This window comes from Coffea arabica, unplaced genomic scaffold (assembly GCF_036785885.1).
Source record: "Coffea arabica cultivar ET-39 unplaced genomic scaffold, Coffea Arabica ET-39 HiFi ptg000059l, whole genome shotgun sequence".
NCBI classification, from domain to species: domain Eukaryota; kingdom Viridiplantae; phylum Streptophyta; class Magnoliopsida; order Gentianales; family Rubiaceae; genus Coffea; species Coffea arabica.
The window spans coordinates 8849-31263 of NW_027266205.1; the positions used below are offsets into that span (position 1 = coordinate 8849).

The 22415-nt window shown below is 36.3% G+C and overlaps 3 protein-coding genes across 3 annotated transcripts; 2 read left to right on the forward strand and 1 right to left on the reverse strand.

Moving 5' to 3' along the window:
- The first annotated feature begins 352 nt into the window (after positions 1-352).
- On the forward strand, positions 353-4825 carry LOC113703383 (protein TIC 22-like, chloroplastic). The gene is made up of 7 exons (XM_027224725.2): positions 353-1133; positions 1676-1750; positions 2853-2909; positions 3754-3813; positions 3908-3985; positions 4179-4214; positions 4372-4825. Exons 1-7 carry the CDS (start codon positions 489-491, stop codon positions 4450-4452), a joined length of 1032 nt encoding a protein of 343 aa, XP_027080526.1. The 5' UTR covers positions 353-488; the 3' UTR covers positions 4453-4825.
- Positions 4826-13829: 9004 nt separating this feature from the next.
- Positions 13830-15479, forward strand: LOC113703382 (xyloglucan endotransglucosylase protein 1). The gene is made up of 3 exons (XM_027224724.2): positions 13830-14155; positions 14686-14879; positions 14967-15479. Exons 1-3 carry the CDS (start codon positions 13895-13897, stop codon positions 15325-15327), a joined length of 816 nt encoding a protein of 271 aa, XP_027080525.1. The 5' UTR covers positions 13830-13894; the 3' UTR covers positions 15328-15479.
- Positions 15480-18470: 2991 nt separating this feature from the next.
- Positions 18471-22370, reverse strand: LOC113704562 (putative late blight resistance protein homolog R1A-3). Its single transcript, XM_027226453.1, has one exon. The coding sequence runs from the start codon at positions 22368-22370 to the stop codon at positions 18471-18473; it is 3900 nt and encodes a 1299-aa protein (XP_027082254.1).
- Positions 22371-22415: the final 45 nt, after the last annotated feature.

Genomic DNA, 22415 nt, shown 5'->3' on the forward strand with positions numbered 1-22415 from the left:
TTTCATACAAACAAATTTGATCAAATAATATCCCTAAAATATGTAGGTTTGTCTCGATTGCCAATTTTTTGGAAAAATTTTGTCTTATTACATGATAAATGTGTTCTTGAATTACTTTTTTTATTTTAAATTTTTACTACTTATTTTTTTTATTTCACATATATTGCACATTGCCGTACATGCTATTTTCATTATTATTAAAAAAAAATTCTAACGAATCTTCCAATTTCTATCCAAATATATTTCTTATCATTAATAAACACATGCTAACACTTTCCTTCCAATATTTTCTGAACAATCCATATGTAAATTTTGGGGAAAAAAACAAAAGGAAAAAATAAACTTCTCTCAGTTTGCAAAAGCTTAAAATTCTTCTCTTCCAACACACTCCTCAGCACTCTGCACCAAAACCCTTCCAAACCCCTCAAAATGCATCAAACCCCTCAAAATTCCATATCCCCAGTTCCGATATACCCAGGAAAAAACCAATGAATTTCTTCAAAACCAAAGCCCCACCACCAGCACCACCTCCAGCACCGCCGCTGCCACCATCACCATCACCACCATCTCTCCACCTCCTCAACCAAGCCTTCACCTCTCTGCAAACCCATGTCTCCAACTTCGTCCACCATTCTCCCCTCCCCTTCCCTCTCCCCACCGTCACCAATTCCCCAGCACCACCAGCGCCTCTTCACCACCTCAACCAAGTGTTCAATTCCTTCCAATCCCATTTCTCCAACTTCCTGCACCACTCTCCCTTCCCTTTCCCCCTCCCCACCACCGCCGGCTCTTCTCCTAAGAATCCCTCTTGGGCCAGAGTTTCTGATAGTACAACCCCATCTCCTTCTCCTCCTCCTTCTTCCTCTGATACTGGAATTACTAATTCTGATGCTAAAAGTGGGAATCTTGCTATGACTACAGAGGTTATTGAGGAGCGTTTAACCGGGGTCCCTGTCTATGCTCTCAGCAATTCTTCTGAGGAATTTGTGTTGGTTTCTGGTGAAAATACGGGGAGAAATCTTGGCTTGTTCTGCTTGAATGAAGCTGATGCTAAAGCCCTTCTTCACCAGATGCAGTCCATGGATCCCTCTATGCGTGATGGCTCCAAAGTTGTTGCTGTAGCTCTCAATAAGGTCCGAAGAAAATCCGTAAATTAAGTAAAAATAGGTCTTTTTGGATACTTACCTGGCTAATTTGATGAATGCTTATTCTCAGTTGTGTGTATTATATGCCTGCTTTAGTCATTATGAGGAAATTGCTAATGATACATGTATATCTGGATAAGAACTAGCTTCATGATGTTTGATGTTTGTGGCAAACAGGGTGATCATCAACGTTTTGGTGTTGGATGTTGTTTATCATGTGCCTACTTAGTGAATAATGGAGGACAAGTGTAATTGGTTACATGTAATTAAGGCGATAGCATACGAACTAGCTTTTCTGCTTCATAGGATTCTTGATAGAATATGCAATGATCAAAGTCTTGGTGTTTGACACTGTTGAAATGGTATGTTATGTGGTCTTGGAGAAAGTTTGATGGATGTTTGATTTAAAGATGACTAGGCTGTTTTCTTTAGATGGATATTTATTGGAGCACGATAGTGCATTTCTTTTATTCGTAACCAAGTGGTGAAATGCTAGAGATTGGAGCCTGATGGAGTGAATTGCGTTGCAGGTATTTCAGCTTAAAGTTGATGGGGTAGCTTTTAGGTTGATACCAGAGGCGTCTCAAGTGCAGAATGCAATAAAGGTAAAGAATTTTGCAGTATGAACGAATTTAATAAAAATAAAGTTATTCTTCTGTTTTTTATTTTATTTTGCAGTAAATTCACTGTATATATGAGTCAAACTTGATTGTTGAGTTATGATTTGTATTCTGAGTTTCTTTTTTTCAGAATGGCAGTGTTGTCTAATTTCCAAGTGGTTTGTGTTGTATGTTATCATTGGAAAATGAAGGGTCCAGAAACATCACATTTTGGTTGAAAGCTGAAACTCCAAATCGTGCATTTTTTTTTATTAAATGTACATATGAAATGGTTGGGGGGAGGGGGAGGTTGGGTTGGGTTGGGTGATAAGGTGGGGGGAATTGTAAGTAGGAGGTCCTGGGTTCAAGACCTCCCATTAAAAAAAAAAATGAAATGGTTTTCTTTTTCTTTTTACAAGCAATGGTGGCATATCTGGAGATAAGCCCTTCTGGTCAATTTGGCTTTCTCACAATAAATGGTGCCTTGCATCTTTTTTGATCTTCTATGATGTTAATTAACAATCAGCAATAGAATTTTGTGGGAGACAACAGTAAAATTCTATGCATGCGTGGTTTGCCAAGAGTGGCTCTATGCTGATCTTGTCTCTCTTCTAGTTTATGTTGTTGTCCTGTAGCAATGGTGAAATATTTCGAGTTTGTTTATGCGTAATACATCCAGGAGACTTGAAAAAATCTAATAAACTGAAAATAAAATTGAGAAACATGAGTGATATCTATGTTAATTTTGAATATGAGAAAGCAAGTTGGAAAATTGTTGTCCTTCTTCCTTTAGTGCTATATAAATATTAACTCTGAATATAAGAAGTATTGTCAGTAAATTGTTGGCCTTCTTCCTTTGCTGCTGTATAAGATATTGAGGAACGGCTTATGTCTAGAGTTTAAAAAGTCCTTGAACAAAAGTGCACCCTAATTTTATGCACCTCCAAATAAAATTGAACCACACACTTGGATGTTGGCCATTAGTTTTGGCCTAAATTAAGTTTAGTGCAAATGCTACGTCCAGCACATCAATTAATTACGTATGAATTCTGTTGCTAACTGGAGGTATGGAATGTTTAATCTAATTTCATTTATGCTTTATCTGTAGGAAAGGAAGAAGTCTGGTGCATATGATGAGAGCTTTTTCGGGGTTCCAGTTTTCCAGGTTTAACCCTTTGTAGTAATAGATAATTTTCTTTCCCACTTTTCTGGCTCTTACTTGCACCCAAACTCACTGACACTTTTTTTCTTTTTCTCCCCACAATGGCAGTACCTCTCTCTCTCTCTCTCTCTTAATTAATTTATTTTTATTTTTTTAAAAGCCGGAAAGTTTGGGTGGCAGCATCTATTGGTTCGAGTTGATTTTTGTCTCAACTGATTTTCCTTCTTATTGCTACAATCATAGTGTTAGCATGTGAATTGGAGTTTTTGATGTGTTTTCAAGGAGAAAATATTAATTGGTTGATAAGTTGTTAAATTAGAAGAATTTGTCCATTTAGCAAGAAACCTGAAAACAAAGGGTTCTGGATTGGGCAGTAATGATGATTCATGATGGAAATTCAATTTAAGATGGTTTTGCGTATTGTCAAGTTTAATGATTGTTCATATTTCTTGGTTGATATGTTTTTTTCTTCTGGAATGCTGTTGGCATTGTCTTTTTTTTTTTTTTGGTTAAACTCTCCAATTAGGAAATTCTCAAACCTTGAAAACAAGGATGAACGATGAGATATTGTTTCTGGACTCACCGTTAAGCACTTTGCTTTGGTTAGGATCTGTTGAACTCGTGCATATATGTTCTTTACTAATGTATGATGACAGCAATATAGATGACAGACGTGTGCTTGAAAGATTTTCTCCGGTGGTATTAACAAGACTTGTTCTACTGATCCCATGCTGCTCGTAAACTACTAATGGTTAAAATATGGTCTATAATTGTAGGCAGTTCTCGGTCTGCTCATCAATATGTGGTGTGAATGATTTTAACTTCTCTAAAATGTGGTGGTTTACAGTCAAAAAGCTTGATTCTGAGGACCCAAGACAAGAGATATCGCCCTGTCTTTTTTAGGAAGGTTAGCTGTTAGTTAAATTTATCATTTGGATGCCCAGTGTCATTCTTCCATTCTGTATGACTGTGGCTTTTTCCCCTTCTTTGCTATTGTGTAGGAGGACTTGATAAAATCCCTGAATCGTGCAACTCGTTATGAGAGATTGAATCCTGCTTTTAGAGAGGGAGAAATTCAGGTAAAGTTTTTGGATGCATCAACTATTATCAGCAAGTATAAGAGTACTTGAGCGTCTCTAAGTTTGGTGTCTGTATATGTAAACAATCACCTAAAATATTACCAATTTTGCATTAGATAGTAGTGTCCATTCTATGTCAAAACTTTAGACATGTCCAAGCTTCAAGATACCAACTTTTGACTTGATCTTGTAGGTTGCTGTTTTTGAAGATATAATAAGAGGGATGAAGGTAAGAAAATCTTGTCGGTATACTCCGAATTTGAATGTTTCACCCTCAAGGGTTTGCTAATATATTCTGACTTCTGCTTATTGTTACCTGTATTTCAGCATTTTTTCTTTGGATTTCATGAACAGAAATTTGAGTTAACACATAATCAATAATGCAGGATGACTCATCTTCGAAGTGGGATGATGTTGTTTTCATACCTCCTGGTTTTGATGTTGCTACTGGTCAATCCCGTCGATAGGCAAGCTGCAAATGGTACCTGTGGAGGTCATCAGTACCTGTTTCAACTCTCAATGGATCACCCACGTGGCAACAGGGTTGGTATGCCATGGTTTCAGTTAGTTATGCTTTATCAGCCTCTGTGGTGTTCCCGTAGTTATGTTCCAGTGCAACTCCCTTGTCCTTGCCTTGGTATCTCTTTTGACATCCTTGAGGCCTTGATGATCTGTATTTGGGTGGTAATTTGATTCTTAGAGATGTGATTGTCAGAAGAGAAGATGATGTTGTAATTTGACACTGTTAACAGTTCAACGTGGGTAGATGTAAATTAGCTCATGGTATAATATCACATATGAAGTTTAATGGAATAATAGTGATTTTCCCTTTCCTGGTTACTAATTTTGAACTCATGGAGGTATACATAAATTTGCTTCCTCTTAGAGGGTTGGGAGGTGAGACTGCAATAGAAAAAACACTGTGACATATGAAGGGGCAGAAGAAAAATGTACTAATGGCCAGAGGGATCACTTAACAGATACCCTAATCGAAAGGACCAATTGGAAAGTTGAACTACATGCATGGCCGTTGTGTCTTGTGATGATGGTGATACCTTGTTCTCAGTTTTTTTTTTTGGTTACAAGTAGGGATGCAAACGAGTTGAATCGAGTCGAGATTCGACCTAATTAAGCCGAGTCTTAACATAATTTTACGAAACTCGAACTCGTTTTTTTTTGTTACAAGTAGGGGTGCAAACGAGTTGAATCGAGTCGAGATTCGACCTAATTAAGCCGAGTCTTAACATAATTTTACGAAATTCGAACTCGAGTTCGAGTTTAACGAGTTCAAAATGTCAAGCTCAAGCTCGAACTTAAAAAATTAAAAAAATAAATATTTTATTTTAAAAAATGAATAAAATAATAATTTTTAACAAATAATAAAATATTTGAGATATATATATATATATATGTAATTTTATTATTAAAATAAAAAATAAAAATATATAATTGAGTTCGAGTTGACTCGCGAGCTAACGAACTTAGTATTTTTGAACTCGAGTTCGACTTGATCAGTTCGAGCTCGATTCGAATTCGATGTTGACTGAGTTCGAATCGAATTCGATTCGTTTGCAGCCTTAGTTACAAGAAAATCAAAGCATTAGGAATCAAAATCAGAGTGAAACAAACTAAAACTAAAACACATAGCAATCAGAATCTCAATAGATTTTTTCTTTGGAAAATGAAATGGAAGAATTCATAACATCATGGGCAGTATATGGAACACTTAGAATGGACAAAAGAACTTGTATTTGGAACCTCTCACTCTCAGGAGGGACAATTAAATTGTGCTTCATAGGGTCAAAGATTGCAAGTTTACTAAGTCATCGAACCCTCAATCAACAAAGATAAAGTACCAATGAAACCTAAGAGGTACTAAGCGATATTATGAAAAACGTTCAGAGAGATTTCTGAAATTATCCCTTAAAGAAAACAAAAAAAAAAAAAAAATTTCTCGTCAAATTTTATAAACCTCAAAGCAAGCAAGAACACGCCCGTTTAGAGATGAAAATCGACAAAATGAAGACTAGAAAAATATCCTTATTCTTTTGCCTTCTTGCTTTTTATTCTCCCTCCCACAAAAAAAAAAAAGAAAAAGAAAATAGTCAGTATACATGTGAGTACAAATGATTCGAAGTTCTTTTGTTAAAATTCTTCAGGAATATTCTTATTACATGTTTTAAGATTTGACTTTTTCCTAGATTCTTGTTAAAAAAAAACACTGAACCTGACTCAACTTTCTAAAAGAAGAACTACCCACATCCTTTTTTTTTTTTTTTTTTTTCAATTTTCATTTGCTCCCTTAGGTACCCACAAGAAAATTTATTTACTAGAAAATGGGTTGAAGCTTTTCTCATTGGGAGAAGGCCGGTTTGTCAGTAACCTACACCTAATTGTATGGTTTTGAGATTCACTAATTTTATTCTAGTTAGTATATTTTACAATTATGAGATTCTAGGAATAAGCAATGATTGTGAACATATATAATCACCAAATTATTTAGCTAAGAAAATCACTTAAAAAAACTCATCTACCAAAAGGGCTCATAATTTAGAACTCGAATCAGATGGAAATAGAACCCAAAAGTTATTCTTTTCTTGTGCAGTGACAAATTTTGAAGAAAATAGGTATTATTTTATCTTCTTCTTTCAATTTTTTCATAGTAGGGAATGGATGTGATTTAAGAAGCAGGGAGGAAGACGTCCAAGACCTTTGATTCCCAAGGCTATTATTTTATCTCAAGTTCGACAGGTTAAAAATAATTTAGGACCCAAAATTTGTTTCAATTTCATTTTCAACGTGGAGAAATTTTAAGAAGATATTTCTGTAGCACTTTTTAAAGTAGATATCATAAATGTGAGATAAAAGATTGTTAGTAAATACGGTTGTAAAATCTTTCAAAAATAAGTTATTGAAAATTGCAGATGTCAACGAATTTTTGGATTCAAGTGAAGAGCACTTTTGCCAACTGAAATCATTTTCATTTTTATAGTCTTTTCTGTTGTAAATTGCCCGTTTTGGCAAAAATATAGTCTAAGGTCGAATCAAATATTTCCTTGAAGATATTCATTCTCTCATCAATATGATTGAGACCCTCTAAAAATTTTCAAGCTAACGTTGCTATCAACTTTGATTAATCTCTCGTGAGGAAAAATTCTTTTCACCAAACTCTGGCCATACTAATTAGATGTAAATTAATGCTGCTGTGACCATGCTGATGTACTACACAGATTCTCTTTAGCCATAGGCACACAGCTCTGCTCATACAACCATTATCTTTTTAGGTAATAATGCATGCACTATATTAATGAATTATCTTATATATGTAGTAATGATGAACTTGGAATACTTTGTCCGTCTTTTTCATTTCTTGTTTTATTTTTAGCAGAAAAATGGTGAAATTTAATAAGTACAGAGGAGATAAGATAAGAGGAATTTAAATCCAAAACTTCTAAATTCTGAACTCTCAACCATAACCATGAAATCATATTAGGCAAAGGGTCTAACAATTGTCTAGCATTTCTTGGAACATAAATGGCATCCAGGCATTGTCTTTCTTTCCTAGAGGAAACAATTTACTAAGTTTTAATTTTGAATGAATTTTTAGTTTTATTACCATCTTGTTTTTCGACATGTTTATCCATTCTATGTAGTCTATGTAATGAAGTTCTCAATTACTTGCAAACATCAGAAGCAAAACAGATAGTTGGAGCCTATGTACAATAGCCCTACCTCATTACTTGTTTGTAGGATTGATGACCAGATGACTTGTCGCTTCCCAAGTTAGGAAACTAATTTTGATGTATATCAGCATTCCAAAAAGGGATTAAGTCTCTCTTTGAGTTATAGATCCGCCGTTCAAATCTCACCTACAATGAAAAAAAATTCAAAAGAGATGTCGGAGCACCCTTTTGATCTAGTCAGATCTATATATTTGCTAACCTCTTTCACAGACTCTTTAGATTCCCCTAAGATAGATTAGATTATACAAATATTATTATTGTCGGAAAAAAAAAAAGTTCTAAAGTGCACAAAAGTCCGGTGTCCATTTCTTGCACAAAGTATATCTACCTGTGATGTGCACCAAATTGTTTCACAATAAAATTTTGAGCAAATTATTTGGATGGCCACCAAACTTTTGGAATCATTGAATTTTGATCATCACATTATTAAAAGTCTGGTTTTGGTTACTGAATTATCTAAAATTTAGATTTTGGGTCATTCTGTTAGATTTAATCGTTAAATATGATAGATTTAAATGTTTGCACCATTCACGAGACAAGAAAAATGAGTATAATTAACGATTAAATCTGAGGAAATGGCCCAGAATTTAAACTTTAGTTAGTTCAGTGGACAAAACCAAACTTTTAATAGTTTAGTAGTCAAAACTCGACTATGTCAAAAGTTCAGTGACCATCCGGATAAGTTGCTCTGAAATTTTCTGGTCAACATCTAGGGCCTGTTTGGAAGCTTGGTTTTTTACCAAGTTTGTATAAAACTAGTTTTTTAACAACTTTTGCTACAGGAACCCCAAAAAACTTATCAAAGTTTTTAACCTACACACTTAAAATATCCAAAACACAACAAAAAAAAAAATTCCCTTCCCCTTTTCTTCTTCTTCCTCCCTCACTACCACCTCCATTGCCGGATCCGTCACCAATTTCCGATGCCGGTGCCGGTCTTTTTTTTTTCCCTATTTTTTTCCCTCTCCCCCTCTTCCTCCCCTGCCATCATCCTCCCTTGTCTTTTTTTTTTTTCTCTCTTACGTCTGGCGTAGAGGGGGGTGGCACAGAGAGGGGCGGCCAAGGGGGCAGAGGGGGGAGGGGGAAGGGGCGGCCAGGGGGGCAGAGGGGGGAGGGGGAAGGGGCAGAGGGGGGCGGCGGGGGAGAGAGGGAAGGCGGGGGGAGGGGGAAGGGGCAGAGGGGGGCTGCGGGGAGGGGAAGATGGGGGAGAGAGAGGCGGCGGGGGAGAGAGGGAAGGCGGGAGGAGGGGCAGAGGGGGGCTGCGGGAGGGGAGGAGGGGCAGAGGGGGGCTGCGGGGGGAGGGGGACGGCGGGGGAGAGAGGGAAGGCGGGGGGAAGGGGAAGGGGCAGAGGGGGACGGCGGGAGGTAGAGTTGCAGCTGGGGGTGCTGGAGGTAACGGGGAAGAAGAAGAGGAAGAAGAAAAAGAGAGGAAAGAAAAGAAAAAGGAAAGAAAGAAAAAGAAAAAGAAAAAGAAAAAGAAAGGGAAAGAAAGAAAAAAGAAAAAAAAAGTTTTTCACCTTACAAAAACTTTTACAATATTTTTCACCTAACAAAAACTTCTACAAAATTTTTTCAAAAACTTCTACAGTGCACTACAGTAAAGTTTTAGACAAACTCCCAAAAAACTCAGGTTCCAAACAGGCCCCTAATAATGCAGTACTACTACTTATGTCTTATATCTACCTTCAACTTTGTTAGTTTGTAGGTCTATTCTCATGATTGAATGTAGACCCCCTGAATAGGTTATAAATAATTCAAAAATTGAAGGTTCACAAAAAGAAAATAAAGAACTTGAAAATTAAAGTTCATTATTTCTGCTCATCTTATAGTTAGCGAATACCTCCTGCCCTCCCCCGCCTCCTCCCTTATTTTTCTTTTCCGTTGTTAAGATCAGATAACAAGTAACATGTAATGGTGGGATCAATATCAGTGTACTATAGCTCAACAAGATTACAATCAATCGTGTAATTCTTTCTTTTTGTATTTAAAATCAGAGAACAAGTTACGTTTGATGGTGCATCAAAATCAACAATCAATATACTACAACTCGGCATAATTACAATCAACCAAGAAATGATAAATAAATATCAACATAAAATTAAAATAGATTCAAATTTGTAAGGTTAGAATTCAAGAACTCTCACTTCTTTATCATTTCTATCACGGGTTGTTCATGCATTAACTATGTAGATGATCATAATTCAAACAAATGAATCAAAGTGGACCCTTTCACCCTGACGGCGGTGGGTTTTGAGCCTCACACTAGTTAGGTCTTCGGTGATGAACATACTCTACTATCTTGGTCCACTTTCCTACTATTGGTCTATTTTTTTTTTTTTGGGTTGTTGGGGGGGGGGGGGGGTGGTTTCTAGGTTCATTTCAGATGCCCCTAGCCTCGAATTGAAAATTGAAATATTTTTAATTATTTCAATTGGGGAGCCCTTAAGTCAATGAATTGTTTGTTGGATTTTACTTCTAACGTATATAGCTAGAAACCTATGCAGATGAGATGAATTATTGGAGGGGTTAGCTTTTGCAACAACTAATATACAAAGATATAATTGGTTGGTCAAGATGATAATTGATACCAAAGTTGATAAAACATTCTCCTTCTTGTACTAAAGAAAGAAAACAAAGGAAGCCATATAGCTAGAAACCTATGCAGATGAGATGAATTATTGGAGGGATTAGCTTTTGTAACCACTAATCGACAAAGATATTGGTTGGTTAAGTTGATAAATGATGACATAAATGATTAAACATTCCCCTTCTTGTACAAAAGAAAGAAAATGAAAAATTGAGAACTCAAAAGCATAACACTCACATATTAACCTCATATTTGATTTGCTTTTGTATATATATAGTCAAATTAAACTACAATTCTGTATTTCTTTTTTTCGTGATAAGTGAATAACGTGATGCTCCAAAAGCTATAAGAAGTTGAATACACATGAATTTTGAGTTAGATGATTCTAAACAATAGCCTTGGTATAGCTTATTTGCGTACATATGTTAATTTGGATAACTTCTTGTCACGAGGTGTACAAATGAAAAGTATATATTCTTGGGACAAGGTGTTTCAAAAGAAGAAGGAAAAGAACTCGAGAAAAGATTATCGAACATGGTAAAATTTGTTCTCAACATATTTAATTTCATGCAAAAAAAAAAAAAAAAACTACTAAAAAAAATTAAACCTACAAACTAGTATATCATGAGATGAACCATTTACACATAAGATAAGCCTTGAGTTGGTTATATGCTTCTTTCACCATATTTTTATCACAAATCCCTCTGCATATAATCAAATTTGACATCTTTTTTATTTGGAAAACTCCATTTAATTGTTTGTGGATGATAAGTGAATGTACTAATAAGCTTTTTGATGTCTGGAAAAGTAAAAGTACTTGATTAAGCTATAGTTTATTATCAGTTAGATACTGTATCCAACTATGGGATCATTTAACTACACATTTTTTTTGTGTGTGTTAGTGGATGGAACACTTTCGTTTGTAAAACAAAAATGTCATGAAAGTTGTCAGCCTGTAAAGTATGCTATATTGAATGACAGGCAGAATCTGCAGAATTTATTACGTTTTTTTTTCTTTGAGGGTGAAAATTAGTTAAACTTGATTGAAACTTTTGTGAAAGTGTCTTCTTTCAATAGATCCATTAGCAAATTATGCTTTCACTCTAATTGTTAGTTAGATCACTCTTCTTCTTCTAAAATAATGATATCACCGACAATTGATTACTAACTAATTAAGGAATCGTGATTGTATACTAACTAAGAAAATTTTTATTATTTTTTCAAATATGTAAAACCTGTATATGCCTGGGGTATTCTGGCCATCAGTGAAGATTTCATTAATGAAATTATAATGTGTTCTACAAAAAGAAATTAAGGAAATCATAATTGAATCCTTTATAAGATTTTTTTCGGGTATACTAGTAGGTTTAGATGATGATACACACTTTTAAGTTGAACATTTGATAAAACTGAAATTAAAAAATTGAAATATGAAATCTAAATCGATTGAATTATTAAATTGTTAATTACTAAGTCAGATATATTTGAGTGCACATCAAATTAAGGGACAAGTGAATAGTCCACCACTTATTTTTGGGAGCAAGTTTTATTCAAAAAATTCAGTGTCATATAATTAATTTAGATATGTTTAAATTTTTATTATCAAATGCGTTTAAAAATATTAAAATCTGAATTCATTAAATGTTGAATTACGTTATCAAACACGACCTTATCGTATGTGATACTCATAGGCTTTAAAAAGTACACCAAGAACTCAACATCATTCCGTTAAAAACTATTGAAAATTCACACAATTTTGCTTTTGAAACATCTAATGTTCTAAACCACTTGCCAACTTGATTAAAAATGTAATCTCTACGCAACCAATGCAATCACAGGGAGAATAAATTACAAAGTGGGGAATATCAGGATCCATGAGCTCAAGATGCAAGAATTCTCATGACTGGAGAGTGACCCGTGATGATGACCGGCCGGGCAGCTGTAAATTTCAAAACAACATCCTTTTCTTGAGCATTTTATTCCTGTAGATTCAACTTGTGAAATTATTTATGTGGTTCCGCGGCTTATCACCAGCTGGATATTCACTTTCTTTGGGAGGAAATGCCCTGGGTTTCCCAGCTTTACCACTTTTGAACCATGAAATTCTAGCACCGCTAAGAAAGCATCTTTTATAGTACTTAATTCAAATATCCCCATGAGCAAAATCATTTCATTGTGAGAGCGTCTCTGTTTTAGGTAGAAAGACCATCAAGCTAAAAGGAGGAAGAAACACAATACTATTAGATAGATAGAATATTTAACTGTTTAGGTAAGGATGCCTTATTTTTCTTCTGCTTGTCGCACAAGACTTGCCTAATATGCCTTACCCTTTCGTGTAATCGGTGGATTATTATATGGAACGTGATTTATCCCGTGCACGCTCTCGAATAATAATTACAGTTCCCTTGTCAATAAAAAAAAGGACGCTTCATTTCCCTATTTTGCATGATGCGTTCTATAATTGTTCGTCGAGCAACAAATTTTGCAAGCATGAAATTGCTAGAAATAGTACAAACTGTTACAAACAAAACAACAAGACTTCCCATCCCATAGTTTTAGGGTTTTGAGATTTGAATGGATCATGGCCTCATACCCAACCCTCCTTTTCGGGAAAGCGAACTTTATTGAAAACAGTCAAATTGAGTGTTAGCTCTTAGCTGGCTGGCCTTGTTGAAGTGACCTTGGCCATAAAAGCTTGTACATCACGTAAAAATTTTGAACTAAACAATGACAGAAGACCAATAATGTAACACATCCTAAGGATAAGTTTGAGACTTGAGAGGGATTGGTACTTCATTCATGGACATGCACAGTTCACAAATAGTCCTTTTTGACAGATTTCATTGACATTGAACCTACTATAGTTGCAAGTTAGGCATTATCTAAGTGTTAATCCACTTTCAGCGTGCAAGTAATTTACTGGTGGAGGATACCAATTTCATCCTATTTTGAGCACTTTCATTTCTTGATGGTACTATTGAATTCAACTTTTCGCCAAACTTTTCTTGATGGTATTTACAGTTACTGTGAAACATCTCCAGCGTTCCATTTATTCAAAATTTCTCAGTTGAAAATGGTTCAATCTTGGCAAATAGAAAAAAAGAAAAAATTGAAGTGGATAAAGAACACATTTTGTTCATTGCACCAATCTCTTTTGGCTCATTATACTTGTCAGCAAGTACACAATCTGGTTGGCATCCACTGAATGGTCCAATAATCAATACCTAAAGGAGGGCCATACCCATGCAATGCAGCTCTCATAGGACAGAATCATTCTTGGAAGCTCCATCTCAAGCCTTCTTAACTAAACACCAAAACTCCTAAACCCACCACCAATCCCCCAAACAAAACAAAACCTTCCAGCTTTCATGCTGCTCAGCTGGCACCAGCCTTTAGCTAGGCCACCCCTCCTTCAGGGCCCCCAACTCTAGCTCCCTCATTGATCACAAGCATTTTGCTACCCCATTTAATAATAGCTATATAGAACCCTCCTAAACCCCTATATATACATCCCAAGTTCAAAGGTTTTAGTCACAAAAAGTAGTAGTGTCATATTTGTGACAAAATCCCATTAGCAAAATGGCTTTTTCACATATTGGAGTCCTAGTGTTGTTAAGCTCATGTATGGTTGCATATGGTGGCAATTTCTACCAAGATTTTGATCTTACATGGGGTGGTAATAAAGCAAAGATTTTCAATAGAGGGCAGCTGCTTTCCTTGTCTTTGGACAGGGAATCTGGCTCTGGTTTCCGATCCAAGAGAGAGTATCTGTTTGGAAGAATTGATATGCAGCTTAAACTTGTTGCTGGCAACTCTGCTGGCACTGTTACTGCATACTACGTACGTATTAACTTAACTGTTATTAAGTTAGTACTGCATCATTTTCTTCAACCACTCTGCTAAACAGTGTTTTTCTTGAAATGATATTCTAATTTTACTCAAAAAAAAGGAAAAAAAAATGCTACCACATATTACTAAAAAGCCTTTTCTATCACCCTTTTTTCATTCTCCATTCTCCAATAAGGGTTGCTAGGCCAGTCCCTCAGCAGAATGGCCAAGATAGTTAAAATTTGAATCCTTCTCCAGTTCTTTGCTATTATTTCATCACTGATGTAACAGATTTAAAGACTGGGATTTTCAACTAACATCTTTCTTTAATCATAGTTCCATTAGATAGTTACACAGAGTATACAGTACTCTGCTATAAATCATGTTTTCTCAGTAAGTCAGTAACAAATTGGCATTAAGTTGCCTCTGAAGCCACGCTCATATTTCTTCAGAGTTATCCATGAAGTTCATTATGCAATAATATGCGATTAATCCTTGTTTCTTTTCCACTTATGCACAACAATCATTTGGTTCTTGTGCAGTTATCTTCTCAAGGACCAACACATGACGAAATTGACTTTGAATTCCTGGGGAATGTCACTGGTCAGCCTTACATCCTCCATACTAACGTCTACGCTCAAGGAAAGGGAGGCAGGGAACAACAATTTTATCTCTGGTTTGATCCGACAAAGAACTTCCACACTTACTCAATGGCCTGGACTCGTGACCACATTATGTAAGCAAAAGGCTCAATTTATGTTTCCCAACCCATGATTCGATAAGCAAAATTTTAGTTAATAATATTCTAAACTTTCTCCTGCAGATTCTTGGTAGATAACACTCCTATCAGACAGTTCAAGAATGCTGAGTCTCTTGGCGTTCCATACCCAAAAAACCAACCGATGAGGATTTACTCTAGCCTCTGGAATGCTGATGATTGGGCTACAAGAGGTGGACTAGTGAAAACTGACTGGACACAGGCACCCTTTACTGCGTACTACAGGAATTTCAATGCTCAGACCGCTACTGTTGGTAAGCTCTCCAATGGGGCATGGCAGAACCAGGAACTTGATGCCAATAGCAGAAGAAGATTGAGATGGGTTCAGAAGAATTTTATGATATACAATTATTGCACTGATTATAAGCGGTTCCCTCAAGGATTTCCTCCTGAATGCAGACTATGAAGATTTCACTAGTTGATCATGTCTTGAAACAGAAACTTTGGAGATGGTTTTGAACAATTGTTCCTGATATGAATTTCATTTGTTTATTCCTGTTTTCCTTCATTTTGCTGTACCATGTTGAATAAATAAAATTTTCTATGCTTCTTTGAAAATTTATAGCTTCTTTCACCATACAAATACAATGAAATTTGAAGCCCACTTTGTTGGTATTGTTTATCCAACTAGTCATTCATACTTTGAACTCCAAATCACTACAATCCAGAACATGACATGTATCAGTTCTGCAGAACTGGGCCATGCATGACTCAGCACTGCATTGAGAAAATTCCAGACCGTGCTCAACTATCTATCGGACTTGAATTGGGGTGGAATTGGAATTCTGAGTTAATTTGAATAGGATAAAATTCGAATTCGAGTTTTGCTGTAGATCCAAACACAATCTCATGACGTTTGATATCCGAGATTTTTCCTTGCACCGACAGCCCATAGACAATTTCTTGCATGCTTGGACCATTTTGATGGATAGAAAGTACCATCGCTAGAAAACCTTGTCCTTTACCTCGTTTATACAGAAATGTTTGTGGTCTGTACAATTGTCTGTCTCAATTGAGATGTATGCATGAAAACAAAAGATGTACACACGAAGACAACAAATATAGACACTAAAGTAACAAAATGTACAAAAAGCAACTTTTTCCATTCACTGAAACTCGTGCATTACAGTGAACCTCATCCATTAATTTCCAAATCAACCCCATCTGGATCACTAATTGTATGGTGCAATTGCTCTAGCAATTCAAATCGTCCAGTCCCCACTGAATATTGTGAGCTGGATTAGCCAGCAGCACTGGTTTGCAGGGTGTTGTGCTCCTGGATATATAGTACCCAATCAATTCATGCCGCCTTACACCCAAAATATATATATATATATATATATATAGACGCTCACACACACTTGGGCGTGTGCATTTGTAGAGGAGGATCTGTCTTAGTAGTAGTAGTTTGTCCATTTGGCAACAGTGATGCGTCTTCAATTATGCTTCATTGTGGTCAATTTCAGTTACATGCATTGCCTGCTGTATCCTAGATCATCTGACAGTGACTTGAACCCCTCAGTGATCCTGACTGAATCTCAATAACATGCCATCCAAAAGTACAATTTATTGGTGTCTTCTGAAGAATAAATATGATCAATAACAGATACAGGGCATGTGTGTAAAACAAATACACTATATTAAGGGACTTCTGCTAATTTTATTTGGGACAATTTCAGAAACCTCCCTTGAGGTTTCTTACTAACGTTTTAAAAATTACATTTACCTCCCTTGATTTGATACTTTGGTAACCAAACTTTAAAATAGAGTAAAAAATTTAATGAATACTCTAAAATGCTCTTATCTTACAAAGTTCAATTTGTTCTTCTAAACAAGAAGAGTGTCAATTTTTTCATGCCAATATTTGTTATTTGATAATCAATTATAACAATAAATCTTTTTATATAATAGGGTATTTTTCATAGTGCTTTATTGGAAATATAAATTTATTTTAAAATAGAGAAAAAAGTGCTAATTTGTTTCTTTTAAAGTTTATGGACTTCTTTTTAATAAAAGTTTATGGACTAGCTTGTTGATGGAACTATCATAATTTAATAGTGATTTTGGGCTATTTGTTTTTAATCATTGTTGACTTATCCTTGATTTTGATACCAAAAAAAAGAGTTACAAAAAAATTGGATGATATTAAAAGTTATCAAAATATATTACTAGTTTAATTTTTAATTTGGATAGATATTCGGAGCAGCATTGATAGCTCTTCTATACTTCTAATGAAATATAAGAGAAATGAATAAGAATGAAAAATGTAAAAAAATTATAAAATCCATCCTTTGCATAGACATAGTAACAAGAGAGTTTTATTAAAAATGCTAAGGTTAGTATTGTCATTTTAAATGGGCGAGGGAGGTAGGTGTAATTTTTAAAACCTTAGGGGAGCCAAGTGAAATTATTAGAAACCTCAGGAGAGGTTTCTGCAATTATCCCATTTTATTTCTGAAGCAGAAGAGAAAATTCTCACTTGCAACCATCCTAGTTCTGTTTCCTTACTTGCCTAACTTCTAATCCTGAACAGCTAATTCATATTGACTTTCTTGTACGCAGTCATTCAGTAAAAACCTGTAAAAGGAAAGAGTAGCTCTAGTGACAAGTAATCAGTGTTTATAAGGTATGTTAGGATTGAGAATTTATAGGCTTATGTGTGTGTGTGTGTGTAAATCCTACTGTGAAATTTTTTTTTTCACCATTCATCAAGGAAGGAATCAAAGGAAGTGTTCACAAATGCTAGCAACTCAAACTTGTTCATAAAAGAAACATGAAACTAGAAAGAAAAGCAAAATACTACAGGGGCATCACAGCCACTATCCTGAATTAAATGCATGTTTATACTGACTGAAGCAGAATGTTAATCAGCTGGAAAATTAGAACTGAATTCAATCTCAGAAAAGTTTTGTATTTCAACTATCATAGTCTCCAAGACATAAGTGGCATAGTTTATTAAGACAGGCAGGCATAAATAGAATCTGACCATTATAGTCACAAATGAGAGTTTTGTCAAATTTCCAGCAACATTTCTCAACAGGTCACAGGTGCTCTGCCTGAAACCAAAGTTGCGACTAAAAGTCATATATTGCCACAAGATGCATCAAACTATGATGCTTTTGCAACCACAAGGCAGCTTACAAGATACAAGTTTACAGAACTAAGCTTTTGGAAGCACTTTGTACTTTGTTCTCCCTCTAGTGCTTAGGGTATTATTGGAAGCTCCTAGCATGGAGCAACAGATTTTTCTTCCATTTTCTGTGAAGAAGGTCAATGCTCTTGGCTGGCTGCACGCAAATGCTGGTAGATTGTAACATGTAAATAAGTCAGTTGCAAACAAGATATATAACCAAAAAAAAAAAAAGATTAGAGAAGCATTTTGAAACATTTATATTTCTCCTGTTGTTCTGTTTTTCAGAGCTTTTTTCTAATCAACATGTACATTCTCCTAATGGAAAAGCAATAAATTTGCTGAAATAAATACACAAGGAACTAGGAAAACATACAACTTTTTAACCACTTCTAGCTAGTAAAAAAATCTTCTGATGGCTACCCAAGGGTGACAGCTAGCTCCTCGTTTCCCATTTCTATCTGCCTTTCCTTAATTACTCCTAGTGAGCACCTACAAGAGTGACTGCAACCTCGCAATTCAACGCTCTGCAATGTTGGTATATCTCCTAAACAAGGGGGAATCTCCACAAGTTTTTTGCAATTTACCAGCACTACTGTCTTGAGGCTGGGAAGATGATCTTCAAAAGCATTCCAATGTAATAATTGCAACCGCTCTAATTTCAAGAAACTGAGATTACGAAATTCTCCTTCATTCATGTCCCATGTTGTCCCCTCGAATGCATCATCCAACAATTTGAGTACTTGAAGATTGGGTAGGTTCCCAATGCTTGAAATTTCAGTCCAGGGCAAGCAAAAACCTGACAATGTCAATTTTTTAACATTCGCAGGAAAGCTGAACTTACAAGATTGAACCTTATGAAGTGCCTTTCCCCTGTAGGCCACCTTCAATGATTCAAGTTGGGTGAGGAAGTCCAAATTTGGGAACTGGATGCAGTTGGAAGTGTAATCCCAAGAATACAAAAACCTGCAACTTAGCTTTCGAAGATTGCACAGGCCTCTCAGGATCTGTTCAGTATCTTCTCCAAATGCTAAATCCGGCGTGGAAAGGCTTTGTAAGCTATGCAACTTGAAGGGCTTCTCCAGAAATTCTTGACTGCAAGGAGGCAAGGTATAAGAGCCCCTTATCAGCAAATGCTTCAGTTTCACCAGGTTCCAAACAGTCGTTGGTACATCGATATTGTGATTTTTCCCCAACATAAGAGTTTCCAGGTTCCGGAGGTTGCCAATTTCTGGTGGGATGCTCTTTCTTCTGTAGTGGTTGAGTGACAAGAACCTTAGATTAACCAACTCAAATATGTTAGGACAATAGTCGATATCGATGGCCCAAATATCTAACACTCTAAGGAGCTTGAAATTGTCAAAGCTGAATGAAACCTTGCGTAATATACTCCCACGATATACCATAGAGCGGGTACGTGGACAAGGATTTACTCCCATGGCCACATGCTTTTGGTACACATGACAGGCAGGGAGAGGGAGTCCAAAATATAACTGGATTTGAGTTATTCCTGCCAAATGTGCTGGATTCAAAGAACTTCTGGGAAAATAGTCCGATCCAGAATTGATGGACAGACGATATGGCTCATAAAATGAATCACCAACCGAAGATAATTGTTCAAATCCGTTGGTTGTTAGCAAAAAGGACTCTTCTTTAGCTTTTGCCAAGGCAAAATCACGCAAGAGATCATGAACACGGCTTGCTTTAACTCCACCTCGAGATCCTTTTTTGGAGATTATTACTAAGCTCCTAGCAATTAGATCATTCAAATACTTCTGAGCTGCACCCTCTAAGCTTCCTTTATCATCCTTTTGCAGTTCAACAAATCCTTCTGCAATCCATAACCGTATCAACTTACTTGTCGGGACTTCTATATCCTCACAAAATGTTCCAAAATAAAGAAAGCATGGCTTCAAATGATTTGGTAAGTTGTCATAACTGAGTTCTAGCATGCCCATGCACTGACCATTTTGGTCTTCTAGAAGGTGAGCATTCAAACCATTTGCAATTTGTTTCCAGGATTCCTTCTTTCTGTCCTTTGTCCCAAGTAGTCCAGCTATCAAATCCACAGCAATTGGTAGGCCTTTGCAATTTGCTGCAATTTGCTGTCCAATTCCAAAAAGTTCTTGGGGGCAACTTTCTTGTTTAAATAGCTTGACTTGCAAGAGCTCCCAACTACTAAGATCTGATATTGGATTCAGAAAAATGGTGATACTATTGGTTGTGATTTGTGAAGTAATGTTATGAAATCGACTTGTGAATACAATTCTACTCCCATTGTTATCATCTGGGAAAGAAGCCTTCATATCATTCCACGGCCAAATATCCCACAAATCATCAACAAATATAAGATAACGTTTGCCTTTTAGACTTTGATATAATTTCAGAGCCAGCCTGTCGTCAGTCATTCCAAGTACCTTGTAACTTACTTTACTAACTTGCTGCAGAACTTCAAGCAACAATCTTCTCTTCTGATAGACCTGAGTTACACAACACCTTGCACGGACATGAAAGTGCAGAAGAACGGAAGGATTTTCAAATATTGAATGAACTAGTGTTGTCTTACCTATTCCAGGCATCCCCATAACTGAGAGAATCTGCAATGGCATTATACCATTGGTGAGTTGCTCCATTATCTTTTTTGCTTCATCCTCAAAAAGTTCCACGAAATCACCAGGCTTGTTTGCTTCATTTCCGGCCCCATAAATGGAACGTGACAATACTTGAAACTCTCCTGAATTAGCTTGTGAAGAAATACCGGCAACATTGGAGGAAAATTTCAGGGCTGCAACGTGATTCATTGTTCTGTCTTTGATATCACTGACCTCTCTGCTTATAATCTTAATATCTTCAATGGCATAAAATAGCCCCAACTTATGATACCAAAGAGGTTGATCTTTGATGAGGAACGAATCGACAACATAATCTATATGGTACACAACATCTTTGAAACGTGTCCAGGGATCTTTCAGATCTTGATGTTCTCTTGGATGCTTAGCAATTTCAATAAAATCTCCCCTCATAGACAATATGTGATCATGAACCATCTCAATTTGATGCCACAATAGAGCAATGAAGTCATCTTTAGAGTGTAGCAGCTGCTTCGCATTCTGAATCACAAAATCCACAAAGCCTAATTCGTTTGTTGTGGGGAACTTGGTCCTCTGGGATTTTGGCAATATGCTGTCATAGATATCTCTAGCTTCTTGCTTGATAACCTTGAACTCTTCAAGCAAAACACGAGCATCAAGGTCCAGTTGTCTAACAGTGTCCTCAGTAACATCATTGTCAATGAACGAGGGAATAACACATGCTGCCCTGCCCATAACATGTTTGATTTGCAGAAATAGATGCTTCAATTTTGGATGAGTATCAGTGTACTCTTGAGCTGAAGTATCCATAAGATAATCCCTTAGAATTTTAAACTCATCCTCGAGAGCATTGATCCGCTGCATCACACAAGTTTCTACACTGACACTAACCTGCAATATCTCCTTAATTTTGCCTAGAGATTCAAGATAAAGAATTTCATTCAATGAAAAATCACTCTTTTGTAGAGAACTCGAAGCTTTCCAGGCTCTGAGATACACCTTTCTAACATCTGGCAGAATAACTTCAATCCTATGCTGTAGATAAGAAAGTTGAAGCTTCACCTCATTCAGCATGCGTTCATCCATCTTATTGTTGTCCAAGCACAGGTACATAAGACATGCCGTGCTATCAGCTGCAGCTTCAGAATGAATCAGAACATCCCTTAACCTGTCATCATGCTCCCTTGGCAAGTATTTTTTAGTTACTCTTAGTAAATATCCCAGATACCTCAGATTCTCTTCAAGGGCTTCAGTTTCCTTCTTCAGATTGGCAATTGATTGAGCTTTATATTTCAGCAGATCCTTCAGATAGCCTAAAGTAGTGTCAATAAGTCCCACAACAGCATCAGTTGTTGAGCTAATGGATCTTGTTGACTGCGCAACCAAAGCATAAACTTCTTGAATGAGTGGCTTTATTGGATCAAGCTTTTCTAGTGCACTTGAGATTGAACAAACCAAGTTATCTGGTATCAAATTCAACGAGAGAGGTTGAAGTTCTTGATCTGCACTGAGGACCACATCTTCAACTTGCCTTAGGATGGCTTTCAAGCCATTGTTGTTGATGTACCACTTTCCTGTGCAGGTGAAAAAAGCTTTGAGAAATCTTGCTTTCAATTTGAGGGTATGGACTTGAACCTTGACTGGAGCTTCCAAATCCCAGTTAATCTCAACGGACTCCAGAAACCTTAAGGTGTTGTCAAAGCTACAAGGATCTATAGCAATCTCCATAAGTTTCTATCCCTCTTTTGAGTAGGAAAACAGCCTAAAATGCTT

Excerpts from the sequence above, each read along its gene's own strand:
- LOC113703383 (XM_027224725.2), top strand. The coding sequence starts at position 489 with ATGAATTTCTTCAAAACCAAAGCCCCACCACCAGCACCACCTCCAGCA. Across the intron at positions 1,134-1,675 it reads TTGCTGTAGCTCTCAATAAG|GTATTTCAGCTTAAAGTTGA; the intron begins GTCCGAAGAAAA and ends ATTGCGTTGCAG. Across the intron at positions 2,910-3,753 it reads TCGGGGTTCCAGTTTTCCAG|TCAAAAAGCTTGATTCTGAG; the intron begins GTTTAACCCTTT and ends GGTGGTTTACAG.
- LOC113703382 (XM_027224724.2), top strand. The coding sequence starts at position 13,895 with ATGGCTTTTTCACATATTGGAGTCCTAGTGTTGTTAAGCTCATGTATG. Across the intron at positions 14,156-14,685 it reads GCACTGTTACTGCATACTAC|TTATCTTCTCAAGGACCAAC; the intron begins GTACGTATTAAC and ends GTTCTTGTGCAG. Across the intron at positions 14,880-14,966 it reads TGGACTCGTGACCACATTAT|ATTCTTGGTAGATAACACTC; the intron begins GTAAGCAAAAGG and ends TTTCTCCTGCAG.
- LOC113704562 (XM_027226453.1), bottom strand. The coding sequence starts at position 22,370 with ATGGAGATTGCTATAGATCCTTGTAGCTTTGACAACACCTTAAGGTTT.